This window comes from Tamandua tetradactyla, chromosome 20, assembly GCF_023851605.1.
Source record: "Tamandua tetradactyla isolate mTamTet1 chromosome 20, mTamTet1.pri, whole genome shotgun sequence".
Lineage (NCBI taxonomy): Eukaryota > Metazoa > Chordata > Mammalia > Pilosa > Myrmecophagidae > Tamandua > Tamandua tetradactyla.
In genome coordinates this window covers 28717279-28734476 of record NC_135346.1, presented here as the reverse complement: position 1 = coordinate 28734476, position 17198 = coordinate 28717279, and the positions used below count along the sequence as shown (strand labels likewise).

The following is a 17198-nucleotide window of genomic DNA, read 5'->3' as shown; positions in this document are numbered from 1 at the left end:
CTCCCTTTGGAACATATCTCTGCCCCCTCTTGGGTGCTCTTACAATAAACTTTCTGCCCTTGGGAAAAATTATGGGAGGATGAACTCAAGACACATTCCCTGACATCATCACTTAGACTTCAACCTGATCGATTTGCACTGACATACTTGCACCCCAGCGTGCACTCAGGGTCTGCTCTGCTCCCTCTGGAACAGTGCCATGGACCCACAATGGTGGTGCAAGCTGGTGTCATATTCATTGTGGAGGAGGGGACAGCAAAGGCATCAGGAGCTTTTTCTATGGGCTTTTGAAGTTATGTTTTCTTAATTCAGCACTAACTCAGTTAATAAAGCTTTCTCACTGTTTTCCATCGTTTTGAGGAATGTTACCCTCAGAACTAAGTGGGGTTGGACCAATGGCCATCCTCAGTGCCAGCCCCCAACAATTTGAAGTAGATGATCAAAAGTAGAGCTCTGGGATCAGTCCATACACTACCGGAATTTGGAGTACTAAGTCTTTATGCTTCAGTCTGGCACCAACAAGCTGCTCCAGGATCCAGATCTCCAGTCCCCACTGCTGCCCACCATGAGGTTGGGGGAAGGAACATGGCAGCCACTGCAAGGAGAGTGAAACTCATTGGTACTTATCGCAGAATACTAGCATCGTCCTTTTGCTCCTCCCTGGATCATGTACAGTGTCCCCTAGACACCAGTTTCAAAGTGCTTGATTTAGATAGTTTCCACAAGTTAGTTAATGGTTTATTGGTGGAAGGACTGATTCCTGAAGTTTTCTCTTCTGTCTTTCCCACAATATGCTCCCTAAGCAATATTCTTGACCACTGTTATAGCTCAATCTTTTTCATTTCTCTTAAGACCTTAACTTTTGGTTATTTTCCAAGGTAGTAAAGCAGCTAAGATTAATTTCTTGCTCATTATGTTTTTTTTTTCAGTTTAATCTATTTTTCTTCCTAGTTTTGTGGTATTTGGAAGCTGTTATGACCCCCAGAAAAGGTCATGTTCTTTAAATCCATTCCTCTGGGTGCAAACCTATTATAGGTGGGCTGTTTAGATGAAGTCATTTCAATTGAGATGTGACCCACCTCATTAAATACTGGTCTTAATCCTCTTACTAGAGTCCTTTATAAGAGGATAAAACATATGCAGAAGTTAAAAGATGAAATTGAGAGAAGTTTGGAGAAAAGGCCTGGAGAAGCTAAAAGAGGACTCATGGGTAACAGAGAGGAAGCCATTGAAGCCAGAAGCTGAAAGCAATGAAACCCAGGAGAGAAGAACCAGCAGATACCATCATATGCCTTCCCATGTCACAGAGGTGTCCTGGTTTCAGAGTTGGTGTCCTGAGTTGGGTGTTTTCACAGCCTAAGGACTGTAAATTGTAAGTTAATAAATCCCCACTGTAAAAGCCTATCATTTCTGATATATTGCATTCTGGCAGCTTTAGCAAACTGAAACACCTGTTAATGGCTTTTAACCTTTCAGGGTTGTTTTTGTTGTGGATGTATTGTTTCCTGTTTGACATACTGAAATTACAATAACTCGCCAAAATTTTATGCTTTCTCTAGAATTTTATCTCCTGTCCTAAGTAACAGCCTATCTAGGGATGAGCAGTCTCACCAGATATCCGTCAGTGTGTCCTAACATTTGAAACCTGTCCAATAGCCTGGGGTTCATTTTAGTGTACAGGTGCAGCCTCTGATTAGAGAAGTTTGCAACATTACTTTTCTGAATCCTCAATATCCATCTTATGACCGGAGGCTGAGACCTAAGCAAATATTTTTTGTGGACACAACTCACCATTAGGTCATTTAAAATTACCTAGCAACAGCAGTTCTGGAAAATTTCTCTCTTGAAACTTTAGAAGCATTTTAGGTCAAGAGATGAATACATAATAAATGACAACTTTTAATTTTATTATTGGCTTCTGGATTTCTTTCATGTAACACAAGCCATTGGAATTCTATTTTCTTTTCTAACCCATTGCCATATGATGACTATATCTGCAAATGTACTTTCTCCTGCTATACATTCCATTGATTTGAAATTAAAGTATTCCACAATTAGCTGTAGTGACTATTTCTGTAGATAGTGAATTATTTTCTAGGATCACTGGATACAAATTCCATTCCTTTTGCCTGAAAATACCCTAAGATACTATTATTTGCAAGAAGATCATGGAGCTAGGTGGGGTTCACAAGACTTGAGGGAGTAGTAAATATAAGACGATCAGCCATTTATTTGAATTTGTATTTCTGATACATACACCCACTTAGATAAGTTCAGAAAATCAGTTTCCTTCTCTGGGCCTCATATATTAAAAGATGTTGAGTAATTCATCTCTAATTATCTTCTAGTTCTGTCAATTTGTGATTTTATCAACCTGAAATTCTTTTCTCTGACTAAAATCTTATTTATCAATGATAAATTGATAAATTTCTTTAAATAAATCATTTAACTGATAAAAATTAGTTGAAAATTAGTACAAAATTATTTACCATAATACACAACACAGCATATTTTTCTGTGTTCATGCTGCTTTTTGCATTCCTCTTTATTTGTACTTTGTGCTAATATTTCTGAAAAACATCTCAGAAATTTAGCCTTTCTCAAGGGATGGTACATTTTATAAGGTTAGATTTTCATGTAACTAGCTTATTCCCAATCATCAATGCCAGAAATTTTTTATTTATACCAGGATGGAAATACAGAATCTCTTTGTTCTCTGACAAATAATGACCCTGCCCCCTCCTTGAAAATTTTGTGTCACTGACCAGAACTGGAAGTTTCTGTTCTAAATATTAATTCCCTTTAAAACGCTTAAGGGCCTAAATTTACTCAATAAATGTTAATGAGAAATTACTCCATGCCACAGATGGTACTAGGCACTAGGGTACAAATATGAACATTAAACTGTCCCTTCTCTTAAAAACTGCTAGTGATATAGGTATAAGGACAGGTTTATATGTAGGGGAAAGAGGTCATGAAAGTTTGCCTCAAAAAAATTGCACCTTTACAGAGGTGAGAAGAAATTAGTTGAGAAGTTAAGGATTGACATTGTCAGGTAGAAGAAAAATGTGAAAAGGATCAGATCTGGGTAAAGAATATATTTCAGAAGAAGGAGACATATAGGAATGAGTTTGAGAAATTAACTCGTGTAGAAGGAAAGAAGGATAATGCAAAAACTGAAGGTGAAAAGGTGAGTCAAGGCCTTGCATGTCATGAGTCTGGAGTTAATCTTTGAGGGCTAGAAAAGCCATTTAAAGGCTTTAAGCATAATTCAGTAAAATTTGGATTTCAGGTAATTATTCTGTGTACAGTAGAGGATAAACTGGAGGGGACTAGACTAAAGCAGGATGATGATTTATAAGAAGTGGGCATCCAGGACAGGATGATGATGCCTTGAACCAAAGAGTTTATCAGATTCAGTGATTAACTCTAAAGGGGATAAAAAAGAGAGAGGGGAAGACAATGAGAATAACTAGATTTCAAGTCTGCTTAGATATGCTTTAATTCTAGTGCTATGTGGCTGCTTGGCAGGAGTTTTCAAGAATTTATACTGGGAAATTGAAACAAACAGGCCCGTGTTTTAGAAAGGTCATTTTAGGAAAAGAAGAGAGCATTAAAGGATAGAGACAAGAAAGCCTATTGCAAAACTCCACCAAAGACAAAAAGGAGTATCTGAAATTCATAAAATAAAATAAGGTAGAATGCAGAGTCTATAGACTTAAGAGCTACTGACAAATACTGTAAGATTAGAATGGAGTGCATAGAATGACCTGGAAGAAAACAGTATATCATCCCTCAAAGTAAGCTCTGAAGTCAATATAGCAAAATGAAAATTCCATGAAAAATGACAAATATTTGATTTTTTTCCTGTTATCTTTCAACAATTGATGTTCTCTCTGTTCTCTTGTCATGCTTGAGAAATGATGTATAGTCTCATATTATATAGAGAGAACCTTGACTTCAATACTGGGGGGAAAAAAAAAGAGGATCCACATGCCAGGATGATGTCACTGAAAGAACAGGATGAACTGTTTGTTTCTCTCATTGACTAGAACTGGTTGAAATACCACCCATTCATGCCTAAGGCCACAGGAAGTGTTATTTGAAGACTGACTCACTTCATTTCCCATAATTTAGCTAGATAATATATGTCTTGGTCAAAGTCAAATAAGAAGGCGACAAAGAATATTTTAAAAAAAGTATAAATGGGTATAAATGTGACCCTTGCCATGTGCTTTTCTAAGCTTCAAGCATAATTTTTATTATTAGAATGAACGATACGGTTTATGTTTACAAATACAGAAGGGAACAAAGTAAAGATAGCTATGCTACAAAGAAAAAAGACAAGAGATAGATACTTGCCCATTACTGTGTTGGTTTAGACCAAGGCAACTACAGCCCATGGGCCAAATTCAACCCACCAACTGTTTTCATAAATACAGTTTCATTGGAATACAGCCATAGCCACTTATTCTGCATAATTTAAATCCACTTATTTACATTTATTTACACAAAAAAAGCACTGAGTAGTTATCAAAAGACTACATGCTCCACAAAGCCTAAAATAAAGTTTGCTGACCCCTAATCTAAGTAAGCACTTTCCTTGCATCTCTCTGAAGTCTTGAGATGGGAAGATTTTAGGTAGGCTCCTTATTTGAAAAAATAATGGGCTTGACAATGATAGATCTCTGAAAACCCATATTCTGAAAATGAAGTCTGAAATATCAGCTATAGAGAAATGCATAAGTCTGAGGTAGTGGCCAGGAAGAGGGGATAGAAACAGTTTACTTTCTTTACTTCCATCTAAGGATTATTTATTGCTTTCTAGTTCAGAATTTTAGGGCTGGTGTCTGAGATCTCAGCGAGATGGATCTGGTATTCATTTGCCTCCATTATTAGCATATAATCAAAGAAGCAAGTCAAAGATTAATTTACTTGATTTTTAATGCAGCTCTACTTTGTGACCATCTTGACAGAGATGACATTCTCATATTCACCCTTAGTTTGTGCCTTCAAAAGAAATCGACTTTCAGCTTTTTTAAAATCCCAAGTAATGTATTCAACACATTCCCACTTCTAATTCCCATCTCTGAGTCTCATTCCATTCTCAATCTTATCTTCCCTGGCCCCTATTACATTCCTGACCTCTGCTCCCCACCTCACTTCTGACTTTCACTGAGTCCCATGTCTAAGCCGATTCCAGACCATCCTACCCTCTGCCCTATCCTATTCCTGAACCACACTCTATTCCTGCCACTCAGGGTGATTATTGAGGATTGGATAAGTCTTAAGGGTGGGATGACAGTCTTTTGCAAACATTACTTAATAATAAAGAAAGACATGTAAAGGATTTCTATATTAAATCTTAATAAAATGTTCAAAATTACCTATCAAAACACCTAACTCTCAAAGGAGCATATCTCTTAGCCATAAAAAGTTTCTTGATTCCCTAGACATGACAAGGAGGAAGATGAAATCTTGCACCTCACAGAATCTCTAACCCTATTCCGTACACCCTAAAATTGCCAAAGAAAATAACCAACAGGTTTTTTTCCCTGAAATGACCCTATATTTTCTTATACTTGAAAAATGATCTACAAATCTTCTTTCTTTCTTTCTATCAAATGGTAACAGGAAATTTCTACAGTTTTAACCCATGAATTTGTGGTACTTTGTTACTACAGCCCTAGGAAAAAAAACATACATATATAGTTATTGAGCATTTGAAATGTGGCTAGTCCAAATTAAGATGTGCTGTAAGTATAAAATACACAGTGATTTCAAAGATATAGTAAAAAGAAAAAAGTGATATTGATATTGGAACAATACTTTGGATGTATTTGGCTAAATAAAATATATTATTAAAATTCATTTTACTCATCCTATTACTTTCTTTTAATGTAGCTACTATAAAATTTAAAATTATATATGTGGCTTGCATTATATTTCTACTGGACATCACTTCTCTAAAGGCTTGTACATATTGGTAATTCTCATTTCCTTAGTCTTCTCCAGACTATGGATACAAGGACTTAGTATAGGAAACTGTGAAGAGGTAACATGATTAGAGAGGATAAATTTCTGGTTTGAGTCATTGGACGCTGTCTATGTCTATGTAACTGAGAGACAGTAATGCTATTCACAGAAATACAGAAGCTAGATTGGGGGGCTGGTGCATGATGGGAATACAGGTAAGATTGACTGGAAGACCATATCTTCTCAACTCTCTTCTACACACTCCTTCCCAACCTAGGAAAGCAACTGGAATTTGAACAACCATGAATATGCTCTGTCCATCAATGAGTTTAGCAAGACAAAAGGACAGAGTTTATCCAGCTTCTGTAAAAACAAGTTTCTATTATCCAGGTAGTGACAAAGAAATCTCAGAAATGACACTCTGCTGAGTTTACTTTTATTGAACAAGTAGTTGGACAGGCAGTGTGGTGATCAGGAGGTTTCCAGAATGCAGACTGGGTGGAGATGTCTCTGTGCCCTCAGATAACAGAAGTCTAGGAAGAAAGAGATGCAAAAGATTGAAAATCAGTAAGTCTATTCCCCAACAACTTGGTACTGTTTTCTATAGTAAATAAGATGAACTCAGAAGAGTTCTTTGTATACACAGATGGTGAAGGTAGGATATCCACAGAATTTGGGTATATATTTTTTGCCTCATAGCTTTCACCATTTCTCCTAGAAGAGAAGATGGGTAGGTTAGATGCTGGGAACCCAGGCACACTACAGAGATGTGGGCTGGACATTTATAAATGGACCCTAATCAATTAAATCCTTAGATTCCTGCATTCTGCCAAGGACTCACAATTTAAAAATCACTTTCGCATTTTACTCAATTTGATTCAACAAGTATTTATTAAGCATATAGTATCTATTAGCAGTTAAGGTGGATACACAAATGCGCATGGCTTAACTTTGCTCTTGGTTGCGTAAGACCTCACAGTAAAATTAACATTTCACAGGCAAGGAAATTAAGGTTCAAAGAACTTCAGTGGCTTGCTAAAGTCTCACACTGGTCATGATGTAAAATTCAATACTTCCTATGTCTTCTTTGCCTGACTAATCTATGTATACATATACTATTAGGATAAACATTAAAAGCTGGGGAGTGGGGAGGGGAGGATTCAGCAAGTTTTCTTTCATGTAAGCTAGTACCATCTGGGACACAAGAAGCACTGTCACTCTACACCTAAACCTCCTTTCAGTTCTCACACCAACTCTTTGAGGTTTCCATTGGTGGGAAAGTCTCAAGTTATGATCTTGCTGAATCCTTGACAATCCTTTCCATGAAACTGAGGAGCCATTTATTGGTCTCATAGAATAACATTGATATTTATCTTAATATGTTAATTTCCTTCCAATAAAGCAAGTATTCTTTTGATTGAGGTAACGCTTTGTTCAGAGCTCCTGTTTTTTAGAAACTCCCCAAAACAGAGGGGTGGTAGAAGAGCAAAATAAAATCAGAAGATCCATACAGGATCTTAGAGTTACTATTGAATAGCTTTGGTAAATCACACAATTTCCCCCAAGCTGATTTCTTGTAAAATGGGGAAGATAATGATCATTGCTCTACTCACAGGACTATTGTGAGGACGCAATAAGAAAATGCACAGACAACTCTTAAGAGCCACATAAATCTTAATGATTAGTTTATCATAATTATTGTATAATACAAAGTACTGCTTAAATAGTGAGTAAAATTACAGACTCTAGGATTTCAGACTCTCTTAGAGAATGTTCCACGTAGGAATAAAATACAGGCAATAGGTCCTTAGCCTTAGAATATCTACCATAATAGTCATCAGTGTAAGGCTGTACGCAAGATCACACCACTGAATCATACAGATTTTTTTTATATCGCATTTCTATCCAACCTGTTCTGAGATGCATGCAACCAGGTGTGTTTGTTAAGTGGGGTGACAGTATATTCTGCCAATAAAATGGAGAGCAAATCACTGAGGATTTATACGTAAGACAGCAAACACGTTATGGGGGCTAGGACACAAGTTTAAACTCTCATTTTATGGATGTGTAAAGACCCAGCGTAGATAGATGATTTGTCAACCCCACACAAATAAAGAAATAGAGGTCTTGCAATTTAATCTCAGTATTTTGCCTACTCCAACTCATATTCCAGCTGCGAGTATGAAACTAGAAATACCCTAGTTAACAATAGTGATAATAATAATAGAAGGTCTATTAATTTTTAGACACAATGCCAAATGTTTAAAATTTGGTATTTATTGAATATTTTCAATAGTTTACTACGAGGCTTTTGGCTTAGAGAAATTAAGTAACATGTTTGTCACTTAAGTAACATGCCAAAGTCTCATGTTTGAACATCAAAAACTGGATTTTGAATCCAGATTTATCTGATCACAAAATATTTTTTCTTATTTGAAAATTCCTATATATATATTACATACTACTTGGCCTGAGAAAGAGATTCTTCAAATACAACCACTAGGGAAAGTACCAAATTCAGTCCCAGCGAAAACATCCTTTCAGGAATTTAAGTGAAATAGATCAACTTTTCATGTTGACAGACAGTTTCATACAGTGTAAAGAACAAGATTATGGGATTGCATAGAATATTATAAATCCAGCTCTCTCACTTACTATCTGATCTCTGTTGGGCTCCATCTCATTTTTTATTGTTGAGCATGGATAATAAAACCTAACCTTTGAAGTGTTAGAAGATTAGAGTTATAAAAAATCATTAATAAAAAATCTATTGAGTCCAGTATATAGTATATGGTAAATAATTTTTAAATGTCAACTGCTACATTATTATTCTCACACATATCAGTAATTACTTATCTCCTTGTACAATGAAGATATGAGCAATTTCAGGGTCACCTGACCTAGTGTCACTTTCCTGGCCAGAGAAAAGCCTACTACTACCCAGTGCAAAACAGAAGCAGGACCCTGCAAATACTAATGTACTTACAGATGTTGGCAAGCTGGGAGATGTTGTTCCCGGCGTGCTAGTCTCCTCACACCTCCCTTCAGTACGGATGCGTATATCACTTTGGTACATCCTAAAACAGAAGAAATTTCAACAGTAAGGGTACCCACATTATAAAGATAAAACAACAAAGGACCAACGTAGGTAAAGTTGGACATCAGGCCAAAACTGAAATCAGGAATCGGGCCTGTGATCTTCATCCAGCCATTTTCTAGTGGGTATCATCCAGGTTCAGTCTCTCCTGTCTTAGCAACTGTTTTTTTGTCCCTAACCCTGAGCCTATCCACCACATTTCATTCATTTATATATTCACAGCTTTACTGAATGTTGGAACTTGAGGATTATCTATGGCAAAAGCCATTATATGTTATAGATGGGAAAATTGGGTCCCAGAGAGAAGTTTCATTTAATTGAGTATCTATAATGTGCCTTGGGGAATATAAAATATAACAAGATGTAATCATGCAGTCTGAATTTGACAAGTGGAAAGAATCTTAAGGGACATGAACTTCAATGTATCATTTTTCTTAAATATTATGGTTGAAGCTTCTACTTGTTTTCCTATGGTGATGGGAAATTCATTGCCCACCAAAGCAGTCAATTTTGTCTTTGGACACCGGTGAAGTTGAAATTGCTTCCTTACAGTTTCCTCTAAGGCCACAGAGACCAGGTAAGAGAAATTATTACCAAAACCAGATAGCATTTGAGTAAAACAGCAACAAAAAAAGCTACAATCCAAAATAAAAGCTGTAGAATGGGAATTACAGTAAAATAAAATATTTTCACAGCAAGCAATTCTCAAGGCTGTAAAGTTAGCTGGCTCAGAGAAGTCTCCACTTTTCATATGAAGAAATTAAGTTTCAGAATGATGAGATAATACAAGGATGCACAAAGAGTAATAAATCTGACAGCAAGTACCACATGTACTCTTTGTTTCATGTGTTTTCTTTTCCATGTTACCACATCCTGCTCCAAGCAGAAGGCTTCTAAAAGATGGGAAATCAGCAGCTCTCATGCATTCATAGGACCCTTTAGAGATCAAAGGCTGGGCTGACTCTACATAGCAGTGGTTCTCAACCACATTTTTTCCTGCTACACACAAGTATGGATGATGTTTCACACTCTTGTGGGTGTACACAGGCTTACAGAGATTTTCTGTAATTGTTGTAACCCTACCACTGTTTTCTTGCTCCTCCATTGAGCAAAATAAATAACAAGATAGTAAGCAATTTTTAAAAAGAGCCTGAAATCTTCTGTATTTGTTATATAAGCAAGATCACTCACAAGCTTTGAATTTTTTACTGCTATGATTCATAAATCACTTGCAACATACTTCAAACTGATATCAATGCCGGGCTGTGGGCCAACACTATAATTGAGAGCCTCTATTACTGAAAGATTTGTTGGTGCAACTTGTATACTTACAGGTTTTGATGACAGAGCATGCAGGGATTGTTGTATGTCTGGCCATCGTCACCACAGACAGGCTGATAATTCTTTGGGCAGAGGTAACCCATCCTGGGCAAGATTCGGTAGCGTTGACACATCATAGAATCCTGAAGAAGCAAAAATAAAACAGACCTTTTCAATGGTACTCAAGGACTTGTATTTATTTCATGCAATCTTAGGTAGTTTTAACCTGCACTTGGCTTCTTTTCATTAGAGGAGATCAGTATTTAAAGAAAGAACAAGGAAGAACAAAGGAATAAGAAAGAAGAAACCTTACATGAAATTGGGCACAGATAAACTGGAGCATGCCCATAGGAAGAAAAAAGGATGGTAATTGTGCTAGGAATAATATCCTGAAAAAAAAAAAAAGTTGCCACTGGTTAGACACAACCTAGAAAGAAAAGACCCAGAGGCAAATACTAAGTAAGTGTATGGATTTTGTGTACCACCAGACTGATTAATCTAATTATTCTGTGCCTTGATTTTCTCATATGAAAAAATGTGAATAGTAGTAGCTGCTATCTCATATTGTTGCTTTAGGGGATTATATCAGATAATGTATTTAAATGCATTTATCTGATTATCAGATAATGTATTTAAAGTGTTCGGCACTTACTAAGTGCTCAGTTAAGTATTAGCTGTTAGTATGTTTCCATGGTAAAATAAATTTTCCATTTAGAAGAGGGAACATATTTGTTCTTTGCAGTCTTTTGGAAATGTGAACTTAATCATCATCATCGTAATAAATTTGATTAATCAAAAACATATAGGGCGATGTGATGATGGCTCAGTGGCAGAACTCTCACCTGCCATGCCAAGGACCCGGGTTTGATTCCTGGTGCCTGCCCATGCAAAAAAAAAGAACATGAAGAAAAATAGGATTAAAGGAAAAAGAACATACAGACAAATTGAAAACAAACAGGAATATAGAGGATTTAAATCCAGTGATACCTATAATTACATTAAATACTGATAGACGAAGTACTCCAGTTAAGAGAAAGATTGTTGGCATGGAAAAAGAGACTTGGCCATGTAAGTTTACAAGAAATGTATTTTAAATATAGGAGACTGATAAATTGAAATCAAATGTTTGGAAAAATTATATATGCAAACACTAATCACACAAAAATTATGATGTCTATTTAATATCAGACAAAGTTAATTCTAAGAAAAGAAGCATTAGCAGAGATAAGGAGGAGTCTTTCTAATGATAAAATGATAATTCATCAGTTATCAATCCTAAATATGCACATATCTAAATTATACTTTCAAAATATGTGAGACAAAAACTGACTGACAGGAGAGACAGGAAAATTCACACACAGAACTGAAAATTCTAACATAACTATTTCAGTAATTGATAGACCATAGAAAAAATCAAGATATATATTTGAACAACAAGGCTAACCTAAATGACATTAATAGAACTCTACATCCAATAACTGCAGACACTACCGTCTTTATAAGCGCGCAAGAAGTAATTATCAAAATAGAACTTATTCTGGGCTATTAAATAAGTGTGAATACATTTCAAAGAATTGAAGTCAAAAGAGTAAATTCTCTGATCACAAATTATACTAGTAATCAATATGACAACTAAAAAATCCCCAAGTATTTAGAAACTAAACTAAATGACTCAAAATAAGTAATCATATGGAATTTAGAAATGTTTTGAACTGAATGATGATAAAAATACAAACTATCAAATCCCAGAGTTAAATCAATGATTTAAGGAGAAGATATAACTTTAGATATATACATTAGAAAAGAAGAAATTTTAAAAACAATTTTCTACATTTCCATCTTAAGAAGCTAGAAAGTGATGAGAAAATTAAGTCTAAAAAAAGAAGTAATAAAGAGAAGAGAAATTGATGAAAGAGGAAACAAAACAAAGCCAAAAACTGGTTGTTCGAAAACATTAATAAGTTAATAAATTGTCTGCAACAAGGAAACACAAATCACCAAGATTAAAAAAAAAAAAAAAGCCATATCACTATTAAAAGGATAATGTACGTTGTGTGGTGCCTACCCATGCAAAAAAAAAAAGGATAACATAGAAATTTTATCCATAGACCAATAAATTTGACAATGTGGATGAAATTAACAAATTCACTTTCTGAAACAAGACACAAAAAAGAAATAGAAATTTAATAGAGTATATCTGCTGGTATTTACTTCATAAGAGTAAAAAAGTATTTACTTGTTTGTGTGCTTTATTCAATAATTCAAGCATTTAAATGGAATGCTTTAGAATGTGGGGATTTCCATGTCCATAGAGATATTCCAGAAGAATCTGGACAAGCACCTTCTATGAATCTCAGGCATAGGTAGTACTGAACCCAGAATATCCTCAAGTAGCTGCTGCTGTATTCAAAACTACTAATAAAGCATCACAGACAAGAAGCAGGTAGAGGTAGCAAAGACAAAACATATCTCTTATATACTATATCAGACCTATAAGCAGATCTTGACTCCATCTTCAAAATATATTGTGTAGCCAGATGACCTCCATCTATCACTAGTTATAAGCTATCATCTAGTGGCTAAATGTCTTTCCAGCTTTTGTCCTTGCCTCTCAGCAGTATATTTATAACAACCAGAGTTTTTCTTTTAACACATAAACCAGATCACATCATTTCTCTTTTCAAAATCATCAGACGGCCAAAAACCTTAAAATGGTCTATAAAATCCTTATAACATAGCCTCCCTTTATCTTTCTGACTTCTTCTCTTACAGTTTTCTCCTGAGGTTACCCCATTTTACCTACATGGGACTTTTTGCTGTTCTTTGGCCCCTTCCTCTTCCTGGAATACCTCTTCCCACCGATCCACATATGGAATCAATCCCCCTAGGCTTTGGTGCAAATACCTTTTTAGCTCTTTCCTCTACAGGCTACTTAAAATTGTACCCCCCCCTCCACTCCCAATGCTAGCAGTTACTAGACTGTTTCCTTGCTTTGTTTCTTTCCCTTTGGTGCATATATTTTTTATTCACATTATCTATTGTCTGTGTCCATATTCCTCCAATATAATATAAACTCCATGAGTGTAGACTTCTGTGTGTCTTGTTTATGGCTATTGATCCTGCATACAAAAATAATGCTGGAATTAGTAGATGCTCAATAAATATTTGTTGAATGAATAAAGGACTGCTAAATGGATGGAAAAAAATGATTAATCAATGTCACTCTATTCTTCAACAGAAAGCTCAGCTCAAAGCCAGACTGTGGATTATAAGAAAGTATGAAGATGCTTCTGGTCTATTGGGGATGTCTTGTTTTTTGACCTGGGTGCTGGTAACAGATGTGATCACTTTGTGACACTTCATTTACACATACACTTATGTGTACTTTTTCTATATGACTACTATACTTCAGTATAAGTTTAAATAAATAGATTTTGTGAATAATTCTTTTCTATGCTTAGGAATCCTCATGTAGTGCCTAATTTACTGAAAATATGTAATTAAAATTTATTTCACTTGTGAAGCTAGATGAATTGGGTAAATAATTACATAAAATTCAGGTTTTATATCTTTCTTTCTCCTTTTCTGAGCTATCTGCCCAGGTGCTAAAGTCTCCCTTTTAGGATCCTGCCTGAGATTCCATGTCATGAATATACCACTTATTCTCATAACCCCTTTTCTCTTTTCCACCCCTCACCTTGCCAAAAGTCTAACAAAGAAATCTGATTAGGTTAATTTGTCATACAGTATACATTACTTATTGCCATGAGTCTATATTCTAAATTAAGTTTCAACATTTTTTTAGAATTTCATAAATGTGAGCATGCTAAGCATATCGTTCCAGGTTGCTGGGGAAATAACCTGCTCGGGATGAGGGATTGAGAGGTGCGTGCTGATGATTCTTTTTGGTCTCCTGACATTGCAAAGGTGAAGTGATTACTTATATGTATGCATGTGAGATCAGTCACATTCATTTTGCATGCATTTCTAAATATACTAAATTGGCTTACAGAAGCACTGACAATTTCAAAAAGCACAAAGTGATGCATAGATGAGTAACCCCAGAATTTTCACAACGCGTGAAAATTCAATGCGTGTATTTTGTCCTCAGAGCGACTGAGGCTGCACTGAGTCAGACTTCCCCAGATTCTTCTACGGAACTGGGGTTTACAGAGAGCAAGTGTCAAAGAAACAAGAAAAACAAGATAACTAAGTTTAGCTTTTCAGCTATTTTTTTCTCACCAGGGAAGCACTGGAGGGATCTGGACTGTCTTCTTCAGAAGCTCTAATGTGCGGTGGCTTTGTGTGGATTCTTGCTCTTTCCAACACTTCTTTCTGGCTAGAGAAAGAAACAGAATATAATTTAAAATGATATCCACAAGAGCCAGCGCCTCATGCCTGTGGGAAGTTAAGAATCCTAAAAAAAGAAAACCAACCCAAAAACATCATTAAAACATAAAACACATAGTGTTGACAAGGACAATATATTAAGAAAATACTTCAGCGCTTAATCACTTTAAGCAAGTTCCCTTTAACTCCCTGAGCTTCAATTTCTTAGAACATAAAAGGAGTATAGTATTAATACCTCCTAACTCAAGGAAAATGCTGTGGAAAATTAAAGAATCATTTTTGTTGTTGTTTTCATAGTGGTTATCACAACCATTATCAACAAGCTTGTCATCAATTATCATTATCTATTAGTCCACTGTCTTCACGTCTGGTTGCTTATCAGAATACCAACCCCTCTTCTGAAAAAATAGATTTCTTAGCCTTGGAAAGTCCGATGCAATATTTGGGAGGTGTAAAAATCTGTATTTTAAAAACAATTTTGTTGAATTCATGTCAGTCTAGTTGTGGGAAACAGATCTGAAACAATTTCTTGTAACTGTGATCCTGAGTGTTGCAGGGTTTTTTGCTTTTTGTTTTATTTGACACACCTAAGCAGTATCATGGTTAAAACTTGCATCTGGGTTTTCTATCTCCAAATCCAAGTTTTCTTTCTACTGTATCAGTGGTTCTCAATTTAAAGGTTTTGAACCTAAAGGCTTACTTCAAGGTGATTCCTAAGAACATTTATTTATTCAATCAGCAATTAAAAATGCAGTCCCTCTACAAGCTGAAAGGAAAATGGAATCCTCTTACTCACAAGACAGCTCTGCACATGAAGCATTTGTTCTTATAAAATTTGCCATCTACACCGCGCACAGGGTCATTCTCTCGAGTGCAGGTGAGCTCCTTGTTCCTCGCATACTCCCGAAAGTTCCCACACTCATCCTAGAAAATGGAAAAGGGGAATTGAAAATGTCTCTTTTTCCCCTTCTATGCTTGGCAGCTTTCTCAAATATGGTTTCAAGAAGTCCTTTCTTGGCTCAGGGTTCAGGCTCACTGCACTTATCTTGGCAATGGAGGCCAAGGAACATCCAACCTGTCTAAGCTTTCCATTCTCAGCTTCATACTGAACCTCCCTGCACTGGTCTTGGAAATGTAGGGGAAGCGTAAAACAACACTTGCTAGACCTCCTTGGCTCCCTCTCTGCTTCCTTTCATCTTTCTTTCTTTCCCCCCATTTCCAAATAGGCACATTCTTTACCAAAGGACAGTCTCATAGACACCTAACTCTACAAAAGTGACCATCACTATTAATGGATGTCTCCTTTGCAATCAGGAAAAGGAAATAGAAAAGGCAGCATCTTGCATGTACACTGGGAAAATAACCTGGAGAAAGAGTAAAAGACATAAAGAAAAGAAACTAAAGGAGAGGTATGAGATCGGTTTATAGTACCTGAATTATTAAAATCAGTATCAACAAGCTACCTAAAGCCTCATTTACATTTAAACTCTCAAAGGTACACATGCAGCTGTGGCAGTGAAGAATTTTGCCCCATATTTTTCAATCTATATTTTTCCCAAAGAGGAGAAGCTAAAGCGAAAATTGATACATACTCTTAGAGAATTCTCTACAAAATCAAGAAAAGCATTAAACCTCAAAACCAAAAAAAAGAGTCTTATTATGTCCCAAAGTCATAAAACTGGCAAAATCAATTTTTCTTTGAAGTAAAAACTTAGCATTTTATCATCCAAAAACTTGTGGAAAATGCAATGTTCTGAGGGTGTGATTAAAATAGCTATTTTGGTATCTTTTAAGAATTAACCTTTGCATTATTTGAGGGCTTGGCACTTGATTTTTCTTCATCATTCTTTTTTCTTTCATTAGCTTCTCGTTCACTGAAGAATAAAAAAGTATAGGAGAATATTTCACTGATAGTTATCGAATTTTTGTTAACAAAGTATTTATTCAATTCTAAAATTAGCATATTTAAGTATTTTCCAATATTAAAAAATATCTAAAACTGCCCTTTTAAAATTAATCAGTTCTGATTGTTAGAATTTTCATATAATTTATCTGTAGCAATGCTATCAGTTGTATTTAATCTAGCTACTACAGTCATCAATAATGATATAATCCTAAAGGACCTTTTTTTTTTCTCCTTAATAAAATTTAGTTATGGTTTTAATTAAGAGCATCACCTGATTTCTTCTTTTTATTTTTCTAGTTAAATTACAACTAAACACTACAGTTTTGGTTGCTCCCTACATAATTATAGTGCTTTGAATTTTAAAAACATTTTTATAAATACGGTTTCCTTGAATTTCCATAAAAACTGCATTTTTACCACTATATATATGTAGAAGGAATTGAGGCTGTGCAAAATGAACTGACTTATTCCAGGTACTGAGCTGAAAAGCAATGATTTTGCCACTACACAACTGCTTTCATCCACCCCAGTAGCTCCAGATAGGGTTAT

At 35.6% G+C, this 17198-nt stretch overlaps 1 protein-coding gene across 5 annotated transcripts in view; it reads right to left on the bottom strand.

Annotated features, from left to right (window-relative positions):
• Positions 1–6390: 6390 nt before the first annotated feature.
• Positions 6391–17198, bottom strand: part of SPINK5 (serine peptidase inhibitor Kazal type 5) — a 74473-nt gene continuing 63665 nt past the window's right edge. For 3 of the 5 annotated variants that reach the window (XM_077137356.1, XM_077137352.1, XM_077137353.1), the window contains 7 exons: positions 16545–16617; positions 15540–15667; positions 14636–14732; positions 11236–11271; positions 10406–10536; positions 8963–9053; positions 6391–6509 (listed from right to left, as the gene is read on the bottom strand). In XM_077137356.1, coding sequence (XP_076993471.1) covers positions 6495–6509; positions 8963–9053; positions 10406–10536; positions 11236–11271; positions 14636–14732; positions 15540–15667; positions 16545–16617 — 571 coding nt within the window. In that variant the 3' untranslated portion in view covers positions 6391–6494. The remainder of the gene's footprint in view (positions 6510–8962; positions 9054–10405; positions 10537–11235; positions 11272–14635; positions 14733–15539; positions 15668–16544; positions 16618–17198) is intronic. The other 2 variants (XM_077137354.1, XM_077137355.1) reach the window with 1 other exon arrangement.